The sequence below is a fragment of the Rhinoraja longicauda genome, chromosome 23 (genome assembly GCF_053455715.1).
Source record: "Rhinoraja longicauda isolate Sanriku21f chromosome 23, sRhiLon1.1, whole genome shotgun sequence".
Classification (NCBI taxonomy): domain Eukaryota; kingdom Metazoa; phylum Chordata; class Chondrichthyes; order Rajiformes; family Arhynchobatidae; genus Rhinoraja; species Rhinoraja longicauda.
The window spans coordinates 34,571,811-34,596,904 of record NC_135975.1 but is presented as its reverse complement, the minus strand read 5'-3'; the positions used below and the strand labels follow the sequence as shown (position 1 = coordinate 34,596,904).

At 44.3% G+C, this 25,094-nt stretch overlaps 1 protein-coding gene across 6 annotated transcripts in view; it reads left to right on the top strand.

The window, feature by feature from the left end:
- Positions 1-13,948, top strand: part of nr2c1 (nuclear receptor subfamily 2, group C, member 1) — a 145,586-nt gene extending 131,638 nt beyond the window's left edge. For all 6 annotated transcript variants that reach the window (XM_078420046.1, XM_078420044.1, XM_078420045.1 and 3 more), the window contains 2 exons: positions 7,010-7,115; positions 11,063-13,948. In XM_078420046.1, the coding sequence (XP_078276172.1) occupies positions 7,010-7,115; positions 11,063-11,237 (281 nt within the window). In that variant the 3' untranslated portion in view covers positions 11,238-13,948. The remainder of the gene's footprint in view (positions 1-7,009; positions 7,116-11,062) is intronic.
- Positions 13,949-25,094: the final 11,146 nt, after the last annotated feature.

Genomic DNA, 25,094 nt, shown 5'->3' with positions numbered 1-25,094 from the left:
TACACCCTAGGGGGGAAAACTGGCCTATTTTGGATTAAATTTCTTTGGGTCTGTCCTGTTTATTTCCCCTTGCTTCTAAAAATATATATATATTTAAAACCGGGGAAAAAAAAAAAATAACTGTGTTAAAAAACGGAGCTAGTATTAATTTTTTTTTACATCTCACGGAAGTCCTTAGATTTTTTGCCACCTTAGGTTGGCTAACACTAACTGCACTAATTGTAGTTGTAGTTTTAGTTGTCTCTTCTTTTTTCCTGCACTCTTTTAACTTTTTATATATTGATTTTTTTTTAGATTTAACTTTTATTATCATGTCATTTTTCAGAAATTATATACTTTTGGGAGATATTTCCGGGAGGCACTCTACGCTGTACAAAAGATCATCCACCCCTCATTCAAGAAAAATGTTGTAGTCCGGGTGCCAGACCATTTGCTTTATTATAGACCATTTATCGGTTAAGATGCAAGATTCTATTAGGAAAACAGGGGTTAAAGGTATTACATTTTGTAGTTGGAATGTCAAGGGTGTTAATGAACCAATTAAAAGAGGTAAAGTACTTTCACATTTAAAATCTATTGATGCAGACATAATGTTCCTTCAGGAAACTCATCTAAAAAATGTAGCACATAATAGACTGAAAGGCAAATGGATTGATAAAGTATTTCACTCATCGTTTCCCTTTAAATCAAGAGGTGTTGCTATTTTAATTCGTAAGGGTATACCATTTATAAACACTTCCTCTATAGTTGACACTGAAGGTAGATATGTTATATTAGTGGGAGAACTATATTCTACAAAATTGATATTGGTGAATGTCTACGCACCAAATTTTGATAATCCGTTATTTTTTAAAAAAATATTTAATACCATTCCAGAATTTGGACAATATAACTTGATAATTGGAGGAGATTTAAATTGTACATTAGATCCTTATTTGGATAGATCTTCAACTCAAAGGAAAACAAAATCCAAGTCGTGTGAATTATTAAACTCTTATATAAATAATGCAAATATAAAAGATGTTTGGAGGATTGATAATCCTTCAGGCCGAGAGTATTCATTTTATTCACCTGTGCATAAAACTTATTCAAGAATTGATTATTTCTTGGTGGACTCCAAACTTATTCCTTATACGTATAATTCAAAATATCATAATATTATTATATCCGATCATGCCCCTTTAACATTTAGGGTAAAACTCCAAGGAGTAACGGGGAAACAGACTAATTGGAGATTTAATCCGCAAATCTTAAATGAAAAAGCATGTTATGACTATCTTAAATCGCAATTTGAGATTTTTTTTTAACGCAAATGACCTTCCTGAAACACCTGCGTCCCTGCTTTGGGAAACATTTAAAGCGTTTATGAGAGGATGTATTATTGCTTTTCAATCGTCTCAAAACAAGAAGAACCGAGCTGAACAGAATGACCTGGAAAGTCAGATAAGACAGTTAGACATAACAAATGCCATCGCTCCCTCTATTGAAATACATAATAAAATTGCAGTGCTCAAATATAAGTTAAATTATATCCTTTCAGCTCATATTTTAAGGCTTTTTCAATATACTAAACAAAAACATTTTGAATTTGGAGATAAACCACAGAAATTGCTAGCACGTCAACTCCGTAAATTAGAAGATGATTCTACAATTCATAAAATTAGATCAGAAAATGGAGATTTGCTTAAACTACCTAAGGATATTAATCAGAGATTTTTGCAATTTTATCAGTCATTATATTCATCAAAAATAACAGATACTTCTGCGCAGATGCAAAAGTTTTTGCAGGAATGTAACCTTCCTGGTTTGAATGTGAGTGATAGAAATTTACTGGGCGCAGAAATAACTATGAAAGACTATTAAATCCATGAAAAATGGGAAGACTCCTGGCCCTGATGGCTTAAATAATGAATTTTATAAAAAATTCAGTGGTTTGATCTCTCCACGTTTGCAAACTGTATATAGTCACGCCTTTAAACAACAGAGATTGCCACAAACTCTGACTGAATCAACAATAATCCTCATTCCTAAAAAAGATAAGGATTCTGAAGACCCTGGTTCGTATAGGGCGATAGCTCTTTTAAATACTGATCAGAAGATATTAGCGAAAATCTTAGCTCAGAGATTAAGTCTAGTTATAGACAAATTGATACATCCCGATCAATCAGGCTTTATAGCCAAACGATATTCATTTTTCAACTTGAGACGCTTGTTTAATATAATTTATTCAAATAGACTATTAAATGAAGATTTAGCAATCATCTCGCTAGATGCTGAAAAAGCATTTGATCAAGTAGAATGGCCCTATCTTTTCTCAGTGATGGAAAAATTTCAACTAGGTGAAAACTTTTGTGCATGGGTGAAACTTTTATATACATCCCCAACAGCTAGAATATTAACTAATCAAATGCTGTCATCTAAATTTCATTTAGCTAGGGGTTGTAGACAAGGATGTCCACTATCACCACTTTTATTTGCCCTTATTATAGAACCACTTGCTGAGAGTATTAGATCAAATTCAGATATTTATGGCTACAACACTAAACATACAACCAATAAAATTTCTTTATATGCGGATGATGTATTAATATATATTACAAAGCCAGAAATTAGCATTCCGAATTTATTAAATCTCATAACTCAATTTGGTTCATTTTCAGGTTCTAGAATTAACTGGTATAAAAGTGAAATTATGCCAATAATGGAGCATAATCCGGCCATACTTCAACAATTTCCTTTTAAAATTGCCTATGAAAAGTTTAAATATCTTGGAATTTACGTGACTAGGAAATATACTTCTTTATTTAAATCAAATTTTCCTCCTTTACTTGCTAAATTACACAGAAATATCCAATTTTGGAAAACACTTCCTATATCATTAGTTGGTCGTAGTAATGCTATAAAGATGATCTTTCTTCCACAGCTACTATACTTATTTCAAGCAATTCTGATCTACCTTCCAAAAAAGTTTTTTTTTTAAATTGATTCAATTGTTACTAAGTTTATTTGGGACTACAAGACTCATAGAATAAATAAAAGACACTTATGTAAGTCTAAAATTAATGGAGGAATTGCTTTACCTAACTTTTTATTTTATTATTGGGCGGTTAATATTAAAAATATAACCTGCTGGTTGGATGATTCTGATCAACAACCGGATTGGTTAAAGATGGAGAAAGAGGATTGTTTACCATTCGATATTGGTGCGATCCTCTTAGCTCCAATAAATTTAAATAAAAAAACATATGGAGGTAATCCCATTATACATAGTGTTATCCGTATCTGGAAACAATTAAAGCTTACGTTAAAATTGAGTAAATTATCTGTTTTCCTTCCTATTGCGAATAATCCTTCTTTTAAACCGTCTGTCTTAGATAGAGGCTTTGCTCAATGGAAAAGTTATGGAATCAAAAGGGTGGGAGATCTTTATCATAAGGGAACTTTTCTTTCGTTTCAGGAGTTACAGCAGAAGTACGGATTACATGTTAATAATTATTTTAGATATTTACAACTTAGAGATTATGTAAAATCACACATGCAAGAATATAAGTTTAGAGGTCCAGAAACACTTGATGTATGCCTGAATCGACATTATAACTCAAATAAATTAATATCTTTTATTTACAATATTCTCCTTGACATTGACATTCCGTCATCAGAATCTTATAGACGAGCATGGGAGGACGAATTGAATCAATTTATAATGCAAGATATATGGGATGAAAGTTTACAACATATACATCAATGTTCATTGAATACTAGACATTCCTTAATACAATTTAAAATAATACATAGATTACATTATTCGAAGACGAAATTAAATAGGATTTTTCCTAGTATCTCTCCTATGTGTGATAAATGTCAATTTCAAGAAGCTAATTTAACTCATATTTTCGTAACTTGTATAAAAATGCAAAACTTCTGGTTGGAGATTTTTAAAATAGTTTCTAAAGTTATTAATAAAAAATTAGATATGGACCCAAAATTAATTATATTAGGATTATCAGAACATACTACAAATTTTACAGTAAGTCAGGTACATTTTCTTGATTACAGTCTAATAACTGCGAAAAAACTAATACTTAAATTTTGGAAAAAACCAATAACCCCCACAATTAAAATGTGGACTATGGAAATATTTTTTCCTGCATTTGGAAAAAATAAGGTTTGCCTTAATCGACAAACCTGAGTTATTTTTAAAAATATGGTCTCCATTTATTGAATTTTTAGAAAAGTAAATGGGTTTGGCACAGGACTAAAATAAAAAATAAAAAAATTTAAATAAAAAGTTGAAACTTGAGTTGGGGGTTGGATGTACAGCTGTGGTTTTTGTCTCCCGGATCTACTCCCGTTAATTTTTATTGTTAGATCCTTTTTTTTTTTTTTAACCCTCTTACTCTCTCTTCCCAAGTTTATAGTTTTATATTTTTATTTTTACTTTCTCTCTTCAAAAATTTAAAAATTGAAGCTATGTAAGAACTTTGTAACAAATGTGTTTTTTTTTTAATTTCGATTTGTACATATGCTTTTTAAAAAAAAAAAATTTAAAAAAAATAAAAAGAAGAAGGGTCTCGACCCGAAACGTCACCCATTCCTTCTCTCCCGAGATGCTGCCTGACCTGCTGAGTTACTCCAGCATTTTGTGAATAAATCGATTTGTACCAGCATCTGCAATTATTTTCTTATACTACTCTGTTGTTTAAAAACTTGGTTACATTATATTTAACAAAGATCAACTTATCACTGCTTTACAAGGAAAAAGTCTCGGAAAATTTAAATTGTTATTTCAACAACCACAAAAAGATTGCCATCTGTGTAGACTTCAGGAAATCCTGTGGAAGAAAGAATCACTGTTAGTAATTCCTTGGAGCGCAGGAAGATGAGGGGTGATCTTATAGAGGTGAACAAATTCATGAGAGAAATAGATCGGGTAGACACACAGAGTCTCTTGACCAGAGTAGTTGAATCGAGAACCAGAGGACATAAGTTTATGGTGAGGGATGGAAAGATTTAATAGGAAAGTTAGGGGTAACTTTTTCACACAAAGGGTGGTGGGTGTATGGGACGAGTTGCCAGAGGAACTGTTTACCATATATATTAATGATTTGGAAGAAGGAATTAGAAGCAACACTAACAAGTTTGCGGATGACACAAAGCTGAGTGGCAGTGTGAACTGTGACGAGGATGTTAGGAGGTTGCAGGGTGACCTGGATAGGTTGGAGTGTGTGGGCAGATGCAGTATAATATAGATAAATGTGAGGTTCTCCACTTTGGCAGCAAAAACAAGGAGGCAGATTGTTATCTCAATGGTGTTAGGTTAGGTAAGGGGGAAGTGCAGCGAGACCTGGGTGTCCTTGTACACCAGTCACTGAAAGTTGGCGTGCAGATACAGCAGGCAATGAAGAAAGCTAATGGCATGTTGGCCTTCATAACGAGAGGATTTCAGTATCGGAGTAAAGAGGTTCTTCTGGTCAGACCACATCTGGAGTATTGTGTACAGTTTTGGTCTCCTAATTTGAGGAAGGATATCCTTGGAATTGAGGCAGTGCAGCGTAAGTTCACGAGATTGATCCCTGGGATGGCGGGACTGTCATATGAGGAAAGATTGAAATGACTAGGCTTGTATTCACTGGAGTTTAGAAGGATGAGAGGGGATCTTATCGAAACATATAAAATTATAAAAGGACTGGACAAGGTAGATGCAGGAAAAATGTTCCCAATGTTGGGCGAGTCCAGAACCAGGGGCCACGGTCTTAGAATAAAGGGGAGGCCATTTAAAACTGAGGTGAGAAAAAACATTTTCACCCAGAGAGTTGTGAATTTGTAGAATTCTCTGCCACAGAGGGCAGTGAGGCCAAATCACTGGATGGATTTAAGAGAGAGTTAGATAGAGCTTGGGGCTTGTGGAATCAAGGGATATGGGGAGAAGGCGGCACGGTAGCGCAGCGGTAGAGTTGCTGCTTTACAGCGAATGCAGCGCCGGAGACTCAGGTTCGATCCTGACTACGGGTGCTGCACTGTAAGGAGTTTGTACGTTCTCCCCGTGACCTGCGTGGGTTTTCTCCGAGATCTTCGGTTTCCTCCCACACTCCAAAGACGTACAGGTATGTAGGTTAATTGGCTGGGTAAATGTAAAAAAATTGTCCCTAGTGGGTGTAGGATAGTGTTAATGTACGGGGATCACTGGGCGGCACGGACTTGGAGGGCCGAAAAGGCCTGTTTCCGGCTGTATATATATGATGATATGATAAGGCAGGCACGGTTATTGATTGTGGACGAAGAGCCATGATCACAATAATAATAATAATAATAATAAGCATTTATTTTATATAGCGCCTTACCAGAAGCTCAAAGCGCTTTACAAAAACAGTCATAACATAAAAACAAACAGACAAACTATCCTAACGGAAAAGCGGCGAATAAACAGTGCCAGCGTCCTCTCACGTCAGGGTCCGGCAGTAGACAACAAAAAGCACAGGACACACAGATACAATTTTTACACAAATAACCATCACAGTGATTGCTCCAGGCACACCCTCACTGTGATGGAAGGCAAAGAAAAGTCTTATCTCCTCCTCATTCTTCAATGAATGGCGGTGCTGGCTCGAAGGGCCGAATGGCCTCCTCCTGCACCTATTTTCTATGTTTCTCTGTCTATGTTTCTAGGAGCTAGTTGAGGCAGGGATTACACCAAAGTTTAAGAAACATTTAGACAGGTACATGGTTAGGACAGGTTTGGAGGGATATGGGCCAAACGCGGGCAGGTGGGACTAGTGTAGATGGGACATGTTGGTCGGTGTAGGGAAGATGGGCTGAAGGGCCTGGTTCCACACTGTATGACTGTGACTAACTTCACTTTTAATCAAACATCAGGTCCAAGATGCAATGGTTGTGAATAGTTGTGGTTGCTTGATTGTTATTGCAACCACAAAATAGAGATCATTATAATTTTCCTTTAGAATAAAAATTGTGTGCAACATTCTAAGCATGTTTCATTTTACTTTCTTAGACCACCCAGGACTAATTAACGCTGCACAAATTGATAAGTTTCAAGAGAAGGCATATATGGAACTCCAGGATTATGAAGCAAAAGCCTACCCAGATGATTCTTACAGGTATGAGGACATTTGTTTCAACAACTTAATTGCAGCAAGATTTGGATGTGCTTCAGGCATGTTAAACGTATTTCTCTAATTGCCTGATATGCCACTTAATGTTGCTCACATTCTGCAGAATTATTTGTGTACACTGGAAAATGGTGTACATTTGGTATATTTTTTTAGTGGGAGGATAAATCTAGTGAAACTGGCTTTGCTAGTAGATCGGATGGTAACAAAAGCTTTTAGTATGCTGTCCTTCATCAATCAGGAAACTGAGTATAAAAGTTGGCGCTTAATGTTACAGTTGTACAAGAATTGGTGAAGCCACATTTGGAGTATTGTGACGCAGGAACTGTAGATGCTGGTTTACACCGAAGATAGACACAAAATGGCAGCATCTCTGAAGAGAAGGGATGGGTGGAGCCCGCCGTTTCGGGTTAGGGCCCTGCTTCAGACTAAAGGGAGGGGTGGGGGGACTGGAGGTAGGAAAAGGCCAGAACAAATCAGGGCCTGCAAAACATCACCAAGGAAGGGTGGAGCCCATAATGGCCCATTGTTGGCTGGGGAAGAGGTGATAAAGCAGGGATACAGGGATGCAAACAGTGGAACTAGTAGGACGACCAGGGTGTGGGTGAGGGGGTGGGGGGGGGGGGAGGATTACAGGGGTTACTTGAAGTAGAGTGTTCATTCTTGGTCACCCTGCTGTAGGAAAGGTGTCATGAAACTAAAATGAGTGCAGAAAAGATTTACAAGGATGTGGCTGGGACTCCAGGGCCTCGGCTTATAGGGAGAGGTTGGGCAAGCAAGGATTTTAGCCCTTGGAGCATGCACGGAATAGATCGGGTGAATGCCCTGAGACTAATTCTCGGGGCAGGGGAATTAAGAACCAGGGGAAGATTCAATAAGAAACGTGAAGGGCAACTTTTTCACATGGAAGGTGGTGGTTGTATGGAACAAGCTGCCAGAAGAAGTAGTTGAGGCAGGTACAGTAACAACATAGAAACATAGAAAATAGGTGCAGGAGGAGGCCATTCGGCCCTTCGAGACAGCATCGCCATTCATTGTGATCATTGCTGATCGTCCCCAATCAATAACCCATGCCTGCCTTCTCCCCATGTCCCTTGATTTCACTAGCCCCGAGAGCTCTATCTAACTCTCTCTTAAATCCATCCAGTGATTTGGCTTCCACTGCCCTCTGTGGCAGAGCATTCCACAAATTCACAACTCTGGGTGAAAACGTTTTTTCTCACCTCAGTTTTAAATGGCCTCCCCTTCATTCTAAGACTGTGGCCCCTGGTTCTGGACTCGCCCAACAATGGGAACATTTTTCCTGCATCTAGCTTGTCCAGTCCTTTTATAATTTTATATGTTTCTATAAGATCCCCTCTCATCCTTCTAAACTCCAGTGAATACAAGCCATCTTTTCAATCTTTCCTCAATTGTCAGTCCCGCCATCCCAGGGATCAATCTTGTGAACCTACGCTGCACTGCCTCAATTAAAAGGATGTCCTTCCTCAAATTAGGAGCCCAAAACTGTACACAATACTCCAGATGTGGTCTCACCAGGCCCCTATACAACTGCAGAAGAACCTCTTTACTCCTATACTGAAATCCTCTTGTTAAGAAGGCCAACATTCTATTAGCTTTCGTCACTGCCTGCTGTACCTGCACGCCAACTTTCAGTGACTGGTGTACAAGGACACCCAGGTCTCGCTGCACCTCCCCCTTACATTACCTCCATTGAGATAATAATCTGCCTCCTTGTTTTTGCCGCCAAAGTGGATAACCTTACATTTATCTTTATTATACTGCATCTGCCACGCATCTGCCCACTCACTCAACCTGTCCAGGTCACCCTGCAACCTCCCAACATCCTCTTCACAGTTTACACTGCCACACAGCTTTGTGTCATCCGCAAACTTGCTAGTGTTGCTTCTAATTCCCTCTTCCAAATCATTAATATATATGGTAAACAGTTGCGGCCCCAACACCGAGCCTTGCGGCACTCCACTCGCCACTGTCTGCCATTCTGAAAGTCTTTTGGACAGGTACATTGCTGTCCTTGGCCGCATCCATTGCCAGTGTGAAGACACACAAACTGGAGGAACAGCACCTCCTAGTCTTGGGAAACTTACAATCCATCGTTGTGAATGTTGAACTCCCAAATTTCAAGAAATACCTCTCCCCATTCTCTTTCTCGTGCCCATTCCATTTCAATATGCCAGAGTCCAAGATTATGCAGAGAGATTACTAAAACTAGACCTGCGTTTCCTGAAGTATAGAGATTTAAGATGTGCTTTGATGTTATAAGATTTTGAAATGACCTGATGGTGTAGTTACAGAGCATCAGTCACCATTCGTTAGAGAACTGGAAAAAAGAGACAGCCTTAAAATCAGAAGTTGACCATTTAAAAGAAATTGAGAATCTCTTACACTCTTTAATTGAGAAAAGCTTTTAACGCAGCTTGGTGGCGCAGTGGTAGAGTTGCTGCCTCACAGCGCCAGAAACCGGGTTCGATCCTGACTACAGGTGCGATCCTGACTACATCAGTCTGAAGAAGGGTCTCAACCCGAGACGTCACCCATTCCCTCTCTCCTAGATGCTGCCTGACCTGCTGAGTTACTCCAGCATTTTGCGATACCTGACCACAGGTGCTGTCTGTATGGAGTTGGTATGTTCTCCCTGTGACTGCGTGGGTTTTCTCGGGGTGCTCTGGTTTCCTTCCACACTCCGAAGACATACAGGTTTGTAGGTTAATTGGCATCGGTAAAGATGGGTAAATTGTCCCTAGTGTGTAGGATAGTGCTAATGTATGGGAATCGCTGGTCGGCGCAGACTCGGTGGGACGAAGGGCCTGTTTATGCACTGTATCTCTAAACTAAAACTAAACTCTTGATGAAACCTCAATAATTTTAAATCTGAGAACCTTTCTAGGCAAGGCTGTTACAAAATATGACAGATGGTGATATAAATTGGCTCTGGTCTAATTGGATCACATGCAAGCTGAAGGGGTGAATATCTACTACTGATATCTAGTGCTGTTCCGACAAGCATCCTCCTGCTCACAGTGTGAAGTGGGTGTGAAGGTCAGTCCCTGAACGTGGTTGCAGTGTGTCTCAGAATCAGTTGGGACAAAGTACTTCCTACAGCCTGCGACAAACGCCATCATCCCAAGAATGACTGAGGCCCTACTAAATCATTCATTTTACTCCATTCTGCTCCACGGCTTCTGAGCAGATGGCTCACACAATGAACAAAGTGCGAGTTAAGGAAAAACTACACATTTCATATTACACTCCCCAGTAGGGATCAAGGATACTCGCATCCACTCCAGTCTTGGGTGCCGTAGACTTTTCTACCGTCTGTGCTGTGTACCTATTGTAACAACATTTGCCTCCTTCCAACAGTGGACCACATATCTGGGTGTATGGCGGCTTTTATACACCTGTCAAAACCTTGCTGCACCAAGTGAACCCTTTCATTTCAAACGTGAACCCTTTCATTTTAACTTTAAAATTAATATGGCAATGTATAGAAATGAAGAATACAGCTATATTTTTACCAAACCAGCCAGAGCAAGGTTTGTCAATTGATGTGATGTGTGTTTGGATTCCTTGAAACGTCAAACTAATGCGTTTGAAATTTAATTTAGTGGCACAGTGGCACAGCGGGTAGTGCTGCTGCCTCACAGCACCGGAGTCCCGGGTTCCATCCTGACCTCGGGTGCTGTCTGTGTGGACTTTGCACCTTCTCCGTGTGACCGCTTGGGTTTCCTTCTGGTGCTCCTGTTTCCTTCCCTCATCCCAAAGATGAGCGTGTTTGTCAGTAAATTGGCCCTCTGTAAATTGCCCCTGGTGTGTGGGGAGTGGATGAGAAAGTGGGATAACATGGAGCTAGTGTGAACGGGTGTCCATGCTGTATCTCTGAACTAAACTAACAATTAACCTTTTTATTGTTCCAGGTTATCAAGACTGCTGCTTAGATTGCCTGCACTACGACTCATGAGTTCTGCCATCACAGAAGAACTGTTCTTTGCCGGACTAATAGGAAACGTGCAGATTGACAGTATAATACCTTACATATTGCGAATGGAAACAGCGGAGTACAACAGTCAAATCACAGGGTCTGCAGTGTGATCGAACACCTATGAACAATCAAAGCAACCTGCTGCAAGCTTCTTCACCTTCTCTTCAACGATGAGGGACAATTGCAGGTTGTTCGTGTACAAAACAAAATCACGGGGTAGTCTTTAAAAAAGAATGAAAGAAAACAGTTCATGGGGAATAGACTGTGAATATTTTTCATTGATGAATTGTGCTCGATAGCAGTTGTAATAAAAAAAAGTGACCATGAATGAGCCCTTCTTTTTTTTAAATTGTTAGTTTCTGCAGTTTGCAGAATGCGTGTACAGCTTGGGTTGAAAACGCCATGATCATATATTTGTTTACCCCGATTTTTCTTTTTTTAATTTTTATAGGACTGTATTTGACTAAACAGTCACTTGAGAACAATGGGCTTGTTTAATGTCTCGGTCACATATTGATAAAGCACCAATGATGCATGTCTGAGACTGTTCCAGTATGTAGCATAACATTTAGATGTAGAATCAGACAACCTTCTTGGGCAAGTATTGGGCAACTCCGTGAATAGCTGGCAAATTGTCTTTTATCAAATGAATGTGTCATTGTATCTGGTAGCTTAATTTTATTGATATCACACCTGTATCCTTTTTAGTGAATGAGAACACAAGGAAAACCAGGAGAGAAGACAAGTTATATTTTGCTGCGTAACCATTCAAACTAATGTTAGATTTAGTGGTCCGGTCCAATATAGTTATCTGATAACATTGAGTGCATTGAAGCTACCTGATCTTCAATGGACTGCCAACCTGCCCGAACGAGTATTTATCCTAAGGAAACAGTCTCACTTCTATACTGAACTCACGCACAGCAGTACTAATTAAAAGGAAGCAAATTTAACTCGATTTGGATGTTTTTTTTAAATAGCAGCTGTAAACAAAAAACTTACTGTAGCACTTTGATAGCTGTCGAGAAAACGCCAATGCAAAGTTTTATCCCCCTTAACTATTCCAGTTTCTTTCCCCGCCACCCCTCCCCACCTCTGACTTTGTTTTTCAGCCACTGCCCTGTTTAAAGTACATCAATGCATCGCAGAATCTGTAATTCAGTGAATCTGTAATAATCACTGAATCTGTAATACCATCAGGCAGGAGGTGGAAAAAAAATACACCCTACTCCCACAAAGAATGCAAGTGGCAGATACTATCAACAAGAGAAAATGGAAGTTTTTTACTATTTTTTGCATTTAAAATTTCCAGAAAGAACCTCTTTCGGGTGAAAGCCCCAGCAGTCTTGGGCTGATCACAATTTTCTTTGTGCTAAAATCTCCTGTAGTATAGTAATTGACTTCAAATTTATGTTCCAATGAAATTAAAATGGTTGCTGGGTATTTAGTCTGTACAGTTACAGGTTTAGCCGGTTTTAGTGTTGTGCCAGTGTTTTCTGCTGCACCACAGTGGAAGCTTTACCTGCATCAGAACGTTATACGGAATGTCATTTGCAAAATACATGTTTTTCTGTACGAATTGTGGTTTACAATATTCAACTTTAGAATTTTATAAAATGTCCTGTTAAAACACTTGGAACTGAAAGAAATGCTAGTCTTGAGGAACTCGAGATTACCTTGCTTGTTGTTTTGTTGGATTTCTTTTGCTAACTACTTTCCTTCCTCTGAAAGAAGCCTTTTTTTCCATTTGGCAGTCAAAACCTGCTGCACATTTCCATCAAGTCTGAATCTGCATTGCTTTTATTTGAAGGTAGGGTGAGGGTTGTTTTTTTTTTGGTTTGTGAAGTCAGATGGGGCAGTAATTGAAACAGTATCAAATGAAGCTTCTGACTATTGCTAGCTTTCTCACCAGCTTTTGCAGGATAACTTAAGTTGACTATTTTGTATAAAAAAAAAGAAAATATATAATTTAAAAATCATATTTGTGTCTGATTCTTTAAGCCCACTCCACTCTTCCCACTCCACCCACTCTGTGCAATTCGCTATCACGCACTTGTATGTTTCAAAAAGTGTGTGTACTCCTCTTGAGGCACACCAGAAGCCAGGTAGAGGAATATTAGGTCAATGTAATTGCTAGATTCCACAAATAATTAATGCGTTCCTTACATAAAAGCTTGACAGAGCATTTGGCTGTGGGTGTAAAACTCTGGAGGAAACATTGGTGATGTTATATTGCGCCATTCGATCCACCCACAGCTAACCGACCGGCACATAGGCGGAACAATTCCATTACTTGACAAAACACCGAGAATCGCAGGTAATAGAGGGAACTTAGCACCGGATAACTAGTTGTTGCCACGACAATCAAAAATTGGTTTCATTCTCCTGTGTTAAAAGACATGGAATTGTGGCCTGTTGAAGCCGTGTTTCACATTAGGGTCGCTTACTATATATTATACACAAAGTGAGGTGCAGCTTATAGATAGATAGTGTGCGCTCTGGTTTGAAGTGCTTTGCATTCCATATCTGTATAGTCTACACTAGTGAAAGCTCAGTGTCTATACCGCCAGTAATGCCCCTCAGATATTTCCTCCAGTATGCTTTTTGTATAAATGCTCCTGTAAATGTCTTGAAATCAGACTACAAGTGTAAATTCTATTTTGGCTGTATTTTTTTAAACAAATTGTAACTGATTTTATTAGGAAAAAAAATCTGTGATGTTTTACTTGTTTGTATATAGCTACATGTTAGGATGATGGCAATAAGATTGAGTATTAAACGGCAGCAAAAACTGAATTGTGTGTATTTGTGTATGATAAAAACCTAGTAAACTAAAACTGGCATTTCTGTATTTTGTTAGTGACTTTCTTATGGAAACCAGTAGCTATTGTACAAAAAGCAAAATAACGCAGATCCTGGGCACATGAGTTTGATAACAAAATGCAGGGCACCTTGAACATGTCAGACAGATGGGGCTAGAGGGTGGTTTTATTTTTAGGAAGCAGAGCACACTAAAGGAGCTATCAATGTCTCTCGACCCGAAACGTCACCCATTCCTTCTCTCCGGAGACGCTGCCTGACCCGCTGAGTTACTCCAGCATTTTGTGTCTACCTTCAAGCTGTCAATGTTCCCTGGTGAATCTCACGGTCTTGCTCGAGGTGGAATCACCACTGCCATTCAATTAAACCGTGAATGATCAATTTAGTCAAGTCAAGTCAAGTCAATTTATTTGTATAGCACATTTAAAAACAACCCACGTTGACCAAAGTGCTGCACATCTGACTAGGAAAAAAAAAGAAACATACAGTGGCACTCTCTGTTACACTCTCTGCGTCCCACTGCTGGAAAGCTGCAGCATCCGCAACCATCTGTCTGGCTTCAATCAGTTCAGTTTATTGCCACGTGTACTGAGGTACAGTGAAAAGCTTTTGTTGCGTGCATATCAGTCAGCGGAAAGACAACACACGATTACAAGCGAACCACTTACAGTGTCAGGGAATACATGATCAGGGAATGACGTTTAGTGCAAGGTAAAGCCAGTAAATTCCGATCAAAGGTAGTCCGAGGATCACCAATGAGGTGGATAGTAGTTCAGCACTGCTCTGGTTGTGGTAGGATGGTTCAGTTGCCTGATAACAGCTGGGAAGAAACTGTCCTTGATTCTGGAGGTGTGCATTTTCACACTTCTATACCTTGTAACCGATGGGAGAGGGGAGAAGAGGGAGTGGATGGGGTGCGACTCGTCCTTGATTATGCTGCTGGCCTTGCCGAGGCAGCATGAGGTGTAGATGGAGTCAGTGGAAGGGAGGTTGGTTTGTGTGATGGTCTGGGCTGCGTCCACAATTTCCTGCAATTTCTAGCAGTCTTGGATGGAGCTGTTCCCAAACCAAGCTGAGATGCATCCTGATAAAATATTTTCTATGGCACATCTAGACTGGGCTGCTGTAGTTCACTGGGATACAGAATTCCAAAACCCTCGGGAGCAATTTCTCCGAGCTGGATTACTCCTCATTCTGAAACTATAACTTAAGGGGTGTGATCCTGATATTAAGCACTGAATGTGCGTCATTGATCGCCTGTCCTGCTGATGTGCCTCCGTGATGGTGGCACTGTTAATGTTGTTCCATGCTGTTAAGACGAGTAGTTCAAGATTTTGAGCGGCACTTTGGAGGGAAGTATTTGTGGAACCTGAGTCATTGTTACGTGTGCCTCAGCATCCACAGTGATGCCGTTTGATGAAGAAAACCCACTGGGCTTTCATTGAGAATTGACCGCAATCTCACACGGAGCTGCTGGAATGTACTTGCACAGCTTTCAAAGTTACTGAACTCTCATGTAAACATGGACGAATGCAAGAGTACCATTTTTAAAAAAGTGATTCCCTCTGCTAATTCTTTAGTGGGAAATCTGGCCACTGAGCCAACACCAGATTACATTAGATTAGTCTGCCTAGGCCTAAGCAATCTCCGGTTGTTGAACTTCAAGTAGCCCTTGCTTTCCCTCTCTCCGTCCCTCTCCCACCCTAGTTCTCCGACTAGTTTCATTGTCCTTCTGATTAATTTTACTGATTGTATGTTTCCTTGTCACCTTCCCCTCAGCTAACAATGAACCATGCTACATTTCCTTATCATCGCCTTCTTTGATCTGTCATTTTCACACCTTGCCCTTCCATATCTCTCACGTCTCCCTCTCCCCTGACTCAGTCTGAAGAAGGGTCACGACCCGAAACGTCGCCCATTCCTTCTCTCCAGAGATGCTGCAGGTCCCGCTGAGCTACTCCAGCTTCTTGTGTCTATCTTCGATGTAAACCAGCATCTGCAGTTCCTTCCTACAGATGAGATCTGGTGGTAGGGTCAATGATACCATTATTTTCAGTGAAGCAGAGCGGCTATGAAGGAAAAAGGCAGAATACAGGTAAACACTTTGTCATTATCAATTGAGCTAAATTCCCAGTGCTTTTTCAATTTTTATCATATCATATCATCATATATATACAGCCGGAAACAGGCCTTTTCGGCCCACCAAGTCCGTGCCGCCCAGCGATCCCCGCACATTAACACTATCCTACACCCACTAGGGACAATTTTTACATTTACCCAGCCAATTAACCTACATACCTGTATGTCTTTGGAGTGTGGGAGGAAACCGAAGATCTCGGAGAAAACCCACGCAGGTCACGGGGAGAACGTACAAACTCCTTACAGTACAGCACCCGTAGTCAGGATCGAACCTGAGTCTCTGGCGCTGCATTCGCTGTAAAGCAGCAACGCTACCGCTGCGCTACCGTGCCGCTCAATTGATAATGACAAAGTGTTTACCTGTATTCTGCCTTTTTCCTTATGGTTGATGTTCACATTAAAAAGTAGAAGCAAATATCAGAGGCAGTTGGTAGACCCGCTGCCTCAGACGTCAGAGACCCGGGTTCTGTCCTGACCTTGGGTACCGTCCCCAGGCACGTTCTCCCTGTGACCACATGGGTTTCCTCCGGGTGCTCTGGTTTCCTCCCATATCCCAAAGGCAAGTGGATTTGAAGGTTAATTGTCCCTCTGTAAATTGCCTCCTAGTGTGCAGCAGAGAAATAGTCAAGAAGCTGCCAGCATAGGTTCACGAGGTTAATCCCTGGGATGGAGTCAATGGAAGGGAGGTTGGTTTGTGTGATGGTCTGGGCTGCGCCCACAATTCTCTGCAATTTCCTGAGGAAAGACTAGGCTTGTATTCACTGGAGTTTAGAAGGATGAGAGGGGATCTTATAGAGACATATAAAATTATAAAAGGACTAGACAAGCTAGATGCAGGAAAAATGTTCCCAATGTTGGGGGAGTCCAGAACCAGGGGCCACAGTCTTAGAATAAAGGGGAGGCTGCAGCTACAATAAACTCACTTTCTCTAGCACCTGACTACTTGTCATTATTTCGGCCTACTTGGCACACTACAAGGCCATTTAAAACTGTGAGAAGAAACCTTTTCACCCAGAGAGTTGTGAATTTGTGGAATTCTCTGCCACAGAAGGCAGTGGATGAATTTAAAAGATTTAGATAGAGCTCTCGGGGCTAGTGGAATCAAGGGATATGGGGAGAAGTCAGGCACGGGTTACTGATTGTGGATGATCAGCCATGATCACAATGAATGGCAGTGCTGGCTCGAAGGGCCAAATAGCCTCCTCCTGCACCTATTTTCTATGTTTCCATGTATGTTTGGAACAAAGACTGTTCGATGTAATCGACAAAAGGGCAGATATATCTAGGGGCCATTAGAGTGCCCACGGCTTAATCTTTAACTTGGAAAAAGTGAGTGGAGTCAAAGCTCTGGAACATCAAGTTTAGGGGAGACCTGATAGAAGTAAATAAAAATTATGAGAGGCATAATTATGAGAGGCATAGTTAGTTGAGTTTAATTTATTCTCACATGTACCGAGGTACAGTGAAAAGCTTTTGTTGCGTGCTAACCAGTCAGTGGAAAGACAATACACGATTACAATCAAGCCATTTACAGTGCACAGATACATCGTAAAGGAATAACGTTTAGTACAAGATAAAGTCAGTAAAGTCTGAACAAAGATAGTCCAAGGGTCTCCAACGAGGAAGATAATAGTTCAGGACTGCTCTCTGGTTGTGGTAGGATGGTTCAGTTGCCTGATAACAGCTGGGAAGAAACTGTCCCTGAATCTGAAGGTGTGCGTTTTCACTGATGGGTGACGGGAGAAGAGGGAGTGGCCAGGGTGCGACTCGTCCTTGATTATGCTGCTGGCCTTGCCGAGGCAGCGTGAGGTGTAATTGGAGTCAATGGAAGGGAGGTTGGTTTGTGTGATGGTCTGGGCTGCGTCCACAATTCTCTGCAATTTCTTGCGGTCTTGGATGGAGCTGTTCCCACACCAAGCTGTGATGCATCCCGATAGAATGCTTTCTACAGCCTCGGGCAGGGTAGGCAGTCGAACCTTTCCCCAGGGTGGAGATGTCCAACACTGGAGAGCATTGTTAGAAGGTGAGAGGGGGAAAGTTTAATGGAGATGTGAAGAGCAATATATTTATAGTGGTGGTGGCATGCCACACATTGCCAGGGGTGGCCACAAGATCATAAGTGATAGGAGCAGAATTAGGCCATTCAGCCCATCAAGTCCACTCTGCCATTCAATCATGAATGATCTATCTCTCCTTCCTAACCCCATTCTGCCTTCTCCCCACAATCTCTGACACCTGTGCTAATCAAGGATGTATCTATCTCTGCCTTAAATATATCCACTGACGTGGCCACCACAGCCTTCGGTGGCAATGAATTCCACAGATTCATCACCCTCTGACTAAAGACATTTCTCCTCGTCTCCTTCCCAAAAGAAATTGCTGGTGATATTTAATCCTCAGAACTTTTTGCTTTCAGGGGAAGAGAGATCAGCCATGATTGAATAGCCGGGTAGACTTGATGTGCCGAATGGCCTAATTCTGCTCCTATAGCATATGAACGTTTGACCATCTCTATTTCGGTGCATCAATGTAGACTGGGGGATGTGCGTGGTGCTTCCCTTCCTGCAGTCAATCACAATCTCAGAATGAGTGGCCGGTCATTAAAAAACTGAACTACATAGGACATTTCGGGTCGAGATCCAGATTCTGAAGAAGGGTCTCGACCCGAAATGTCACCTATTCCTTCTCTCCAGAGATGCTGCCTGACCCGCTGAGTTACTCCAGCATTTTGTGTCCATCTTCAATGAAATGTCTTTGGTTGCACAAAAGACTTTGGTTTATTAGCACTGGTATCGGGGTTATTCATTTATTGATTTTTGGTTTGTTATATATTTTCCATGTATGTATTTACAGGCCTGTTATGCTACTGCAAGTAAGAAAGTAAATATGAATTGTCTATGACAATTAAAAACACTCTTGACTTGACTCTTTCCATGATATCAGATGGTGCTCCAAGCTTTGAAGGGCTTGGTGGTTTTCCCTTGCTCGCATTTTTTTTGTGTCCAATTTTTTTTGGGCTACTTTCCTTCATTTATCATATCATATCATCATATCATATATATACAGCCGGAAACAGGCCTTTTCGGCCCACCAAGTCCGTACCGCCCAGCGATCCCCGTACATTAACACTATCCTACACCCACTAGGGACAATTTTTACATTCACCCAACCAATATTATTTTGCCAATTTGCTCTTATATTCTATCTTCCCTTTATAACTCTTGTTCAAGATTTGTTGGTCTTTAAAAACTTTCCAATGCATTGCATGTTCTAACGTTCCATTGTCATCGTCTAACAGGTACCTCGCCAGGTAGCAAACCCAAACAACAGGTGGCACCAGGACACCACCTGCCTTATCTCTTTCCTAGACGGAGATGCGACTTTTCCGCATCGTATCTCCGTCCTCGCTGCGGCTTAACAGTGTAGAGCTGGTAGCCTCTTGCTGGGGATTGACCTTGGGAGCCTGCGGACTTTAACATCGTGGAGTTTGCGGTCCCTGGACAGGCTCTGGGACAGAATGCAGGACAGTCGTCTGCAGAAACTGCAAGTTAGAAGGCCACGAGACAAGGGACTGTAAAGAAAGTAAGAGCTGCAACCTGTGTGGGGAGGGAGGCCACCTTTAAAGGGCCTGCCCTAAAAGAGCAAGCACTTATGCACAGGCGATAAGAGGGGCCGCTGCCAGCACACCCAGGGTGGACGAGACGTCTCCTACCACGGCAAAAGCCCAAATAGGAAAGGAGAGCAGGGGCGATGACAGCTCGACTACCTCGAGCCCCCAACCGCCCGACAGAGCCCCACAGCCCCCTGCCCAGGAGGGCGAGTCAATGGAAGAGGGGGAACGGGGAGGATTGGATGTTGGTACAGTCGAGGAAAACCCTGAAGGCTCTGCGCACCGAGAAAAAGCCGGAGGGGGCAAGCAAGCCCCAAAAAAGAGTCCTCTCCCAGGACGAGGCCCGCAACCTCTCCGCGTCGGAGGATGAGGCGACCGGGAGGAGCCGACAACGGAGGAAGAAAACGGGGGAGGAGGAAGGTAAGAGGAAGAACATGTCTGTTGTCCCCCAGCCCCAGGAGACTGGGAGCAGTGCAGCGGCCGATGGGCCCCAGCTCCGGGAGACCGTGAGCGGCACAACGGCCAATGGGCCCCAGTTCCGGGAGACCGGGAGCAGTGCAGTGGCAAATGGGCCCCAGCTCCGGGAGACCGGGAGCATTGCAGTGGCCAATGGGCCCCAGCTCCGGGAGACCGGGAGCGGCACAACGGCCAATGGGCCCCAGCTCCGGGAGACCGGGAGCAGTGCAGTGGCAAATGGGCCCCAGCTCCGGGAGACCGGGAGCATCGCAGGGGCCACGCCAGAAAATTCACCCTGTGCTGAGGAAGCCAACACCCAGTACCACTACCTGTGCCACAAAAATGTGCTGGAACTCAGCCAGACGATGTACATGCGGGAGGAGAAGGACGGCCTGGAACTCTAAAGGACAATGGAGCTGAAACTGGCATCCTTAAACGTGCGCAGTGTGAAGAGCACTGCGCGATGTGTCAACGCCTTGCAGTACCTGGCCAAGGTAAAGGCGGATGTGACTTTTTTACAAGAGTGCGGACTGCCACACCTTCGCTGCTATCGGAGGTGGTCGCGATGGTGGCCCCACGGACTGTCGGTATGGTCGGGGGGCAATGATTGTCGTGCGTCCGGTCTGGGGATCTTGCTGCGGGGAGGGGGCTTCACCATCACTGAGGTAAGGGAGGTGGTGGGGGGGCGTCTCCTGGTGGTGGATGTAATGTACCGTGGTTCTCCACTCCGGCTGATTAATGTGTATGCCTCACCCAGGTGGAGCGAGCGGTTGGCCGCCCTCCAGCAGCTCCCACCGCTGCTGGCCACGTCTAGACCGCTCGTTCTGGCCGGTGACTTCAACTGCATCATCGATGCGGCTGGACGATCCGGCAGTGCCAACCAGACTGGACGGCACCTCCAAACTCCTGGTGGAGACGGTCAAAGATGCAAAGCTGCGAAACGCCTTCAGTGACCCTGCAGGCGGAGCCCAGCCGCGGTTCACCTGGTCAGGACCGAACGGTTCAGCCCAGTCCCGGATAGACTTCCTCTTCACATCGAGGGCCGTCACGGTAAGATACACCCACCTCGCGCCGGTGTTCTTCTCTGACCACTGCCTCCTTCAGGCCACCTGTCACCTACAGGAGGACCGGAAGGCGGGCAGAGGGACGTGGAAGTTAAATGTGGAGCTGTTGACCCCGGAGAACGTTGAGGAGCTAAAGAGGGACTACGCATGTTGGAGAACTGTGAGGCCCCTCTTTGACTCCCCGACACTCTGGTGGGAGGCAACAAAGGAGAACATCAAGAAGGTCTTCGTCTCCAAAGGTGTTCAGAGAGCAAGACAGGGTAAGAGGGAATTGTGTCAACTCCAGACAGATTTGCAGCAACTGCTCCTTCTGCAGAGGAGAGGGGTGGATGTGAGGGAGGAACTGAGAGAGTTGAAGGGCCGGCAAGCTCGGCTCTTTACCTCTGAATCCTCCAAGATCATCTTCCGGTCCAGGGTCCGCCATGTTGAGCAGGATGAGACGTGCTCACGTTACTTCTTCCATAAGGTTCACAGGGGGAGCTCTGTGATCAAAAGCCTTAGGGAGGAGGACGGCTCGGTAACATCCTCGCCGACAGACATGCTCAAGATCTGCAGATCCTTTTATAAGGATTTGTACGATAAAAAGACCACAGACAGCACCGCCTCCCAGAACTTCCTGTCCTCCATCACGGAAGTCTTGGACGACAGCAAGCGGGAGAGTCTGGACCAACCACTGACCCTGGAGGAGCTGACTGGCTCCATCCGTTCCTTTGACTCGAGTAAAACTCCCGGAGGCGATGGCTTACCGGCAGAGTTGTACTTGGCTCTGTGGGACTGGATGGGCCCGGACCTGCTGGAAGTGTACAACGATATACTTCTAGCCGGCAGCATGTCAGACTCTATGAGGAAGGGCAGCATCACCCTGATCTACAAGCAGAAGGGAGAGATGAATGACATAAGGAATTGGAGACCCATCACATTGTTGAATGTAGATTACAAGATCCTGTCTAAGGCCATCGCCAACCGGGTCAAGTCTGCTCTGGGACAGGTGATCCACCCGGACCAAACCTGTGCTGTACCTGGCAGGAAAATCTCAGACAGCCTGGTGCTGCTGAGAGATACCATCGCCTATGTGCAGGACAGACGGGTGGATGCCTGCCTGGTCAGCTTGGACCAGGAAAAGGCCTTCGACAGGATATCGCACACGTACATGAGGGACGTGCTCTCCAAAATGGGCTTTGGGGAGGAAATCAGGAAGTGGATCCAACTGCTCTACACCGATATCTGTAGTGCAGTCCAAATTAATGGGTGGGAATCAGACAGCTTCCCCGTCAGGTCTGGAGTCAGGCAGGGTTGCCCTCTCTCCCCTGTCTTGTTCGTCTGTTGCATTGAACCCTTTGCCGAATCCATCAGGAAGGATGCGAGCATAAGAGGAGTGACATTGCCAGGCAGTGGGGGCACTCAGGTCAAGGCCTCCCTGTACATGGACGATGTCGCCGTCTTCTGCTCGGATCCAGGGTCGGTCCGCAGACTGATCAGCGTCTGCGACCAGTTTGAGTTGGCCACGGGGGCCAGGGTAAACCGCAGGAAGAGCGAGGCCATGCTCTTTGGCAACTGGCCCGACCGATCTTCCATCCTCTTCACCATCAAGCCTGACTTCCTGAAGGTGCTGGGGATCTGGTTCGGGAAGGCTGAGGCATGTAACAAAAATTGGCTGGAGCGGATAGCCAGGGTGGGGAAGAAGCTGGAGCTGTGGAAGCAGCGCTCCCTCTCCATCACGGGGAAAAACCTGGTCATCAGGTGTGAGGTGCTCTCGGGGCTGCTGTACTTGGCGCAAGTGTGGCCCGTCCCTCCCTCCTACGCCACGGGGATCACCCGGGCTGTCTTCCACTTCATCTGGGGGTCGGCGATGGACCGGGTGCGACGAGCCACAATGCACAAGTCGGCAGACAACGGGGGTGAAGACGTGCCCAACGTCGCCCTCATTCTGATGGCCACCTTCGTGTGTGGCTGCATCAGGCGGAGCATAGAGCCAAGGCACGTGGGCACCAAGTGCCACTACCTGCTGAGGTTCTACCTGTCCCCAGTGTTGCGAAGGATGGGCCTGGCGCAGATGCCACGCAATGTGCCAGTCAGCTGGACATTGCCGAACCATCTGTCGTTTGTGGAAAGGTTCTTCCGGACCAACACCTTTGACCACAAGTCCATCGGGCAGTGGTCAGCACGGAACGTCCTGCAGGCACTGCAGGGGAATGACTCCATGGATCCTGTGGCGTGGTTCCCAGAGCAGACCGCCCAGCTTGTCTGGCAAAATGCCTCATCGCCAGAACTAACCAACAAGCACCAAGACCTGGCTTGGCTGGCGGTGAGGGGAGCCCTCCCAGTCAGATCCTTCCTGCACCGCCGGAACCTCACTACCAGCGCACGCTGCCTCCGGGACGGCTGCTACGGAGAGGAGACGGTGGCCCACCTCTTCACAGAGTGTGGATTTGCCAAGAGAGTCTGGAGAGGTCTGCAGGGGTCCCTGTCACGATTCATTCCGAGCAGCTCCGTCACAGAGGACTCTGTGATCTACGGACTGTTCCCAGGGACGCATTCCGAGACTGACATCGAGTGCTGCTGGAAGGTCATCAACTCGGTGAAAGACGCTCTTTGGTCTGCCCGAGCTTTGTTGGCCTCCCAGCGGAGCGAGCTGTCCGTCAAGGAATGTTGCCGACTGGCCCACTGCAGACTGCAGGAGTACGTGCTGAGGGACGCACTGAAGCTTGGTGCAGCCAACGCTAAGGCCCTGTGGGGGAGGAGCACAGTCTAGGGTCCTTCCGCTGCTGGACATGGTGTGGTGTGGTGGAGAGAGAAGCCCCTCCAAATAAGGGATACTGGGTAAATGTATGTAAATGTCTAAATGAATGCCTGTATCGAATGTAACCTCCGGAAATGTCGGATGGGCTTGTTTAAAAATATGTTTTGTGAATGATATTTATTATTTGAATAAAGTATTTTTTGATTTAAAAAAAAAAAAAAAAAAAAAAAAGGCTCTGGGACAGGTGATCCACCCAGGCCAAACCTGTGCTGTACCCGGCAGGAAAATCTCAGACAGTCTGGTGCTGCTGAGAGATACCATTGCCTACGTGCAGGACAGACGGGTGGATGCCTGCCTGGTCAGCTTGGACCTGGAGAAGGCCTTCAACAGGATATCGCACACGTACATGAGGGACGTGCTCTCCAAAATGGGCTTTGGGGAGGGAATCAGGAAGTGGATCCAACTGCTCTACACCGATATCTGTAGTGCAGTCCAAATCAATGGGTGGGAATCAGACAGCTTCCCCGTCAGGTCTGGAGTCAGGCAGGGTTGCCCTCTCTCCTCTGTCTTGTTCGTCTGTTGTATTGAGCCCTTTGCCGAATCCATCAGGAAGGATGCGAGCATAAGAGGAGTGACATTGCCAGGCAGTGGGGGCACTCAGGTCAAGGCCTCCCTGAACATGGACGATATCACCATCTTCTGCTCGGATCCAGGGTCGGTCCGCAGACTGATCAGCGTCTGCGACCAGTTTGAGTTGGCCACGGGGGCCAGGGTAAACCACAGGAAGAGCGAGGCCATGCTCTTTGGCAACTGGCCCGACCGATCTTCCATCCCCTTCACCATCAAGCCTGACTTCTTGAAGGTGCTGGGGATCTGGTTCGGGAAGGCTGAGGCGTGTAACAAGAATTGGCTGGAGCGGATAGCCAAGGTGGGGAAGAAGCTGGAGCTGTGGAAGCAGCGTTCCCTCTCCTTCACAGGTAAAAATCTGGTCATCAGGTGTGAGGTGCTCTCGGGGTGCTGTACACTCGGGGTACAAGTGTGGCCCGTCCCTCCTTCCTACGCCACGGGGATCACCCGGGCCGTCTTCCGGTGCGACGAGCCACAATGCACAAGTTGGCAGACAACGGGGGGGGGGGGG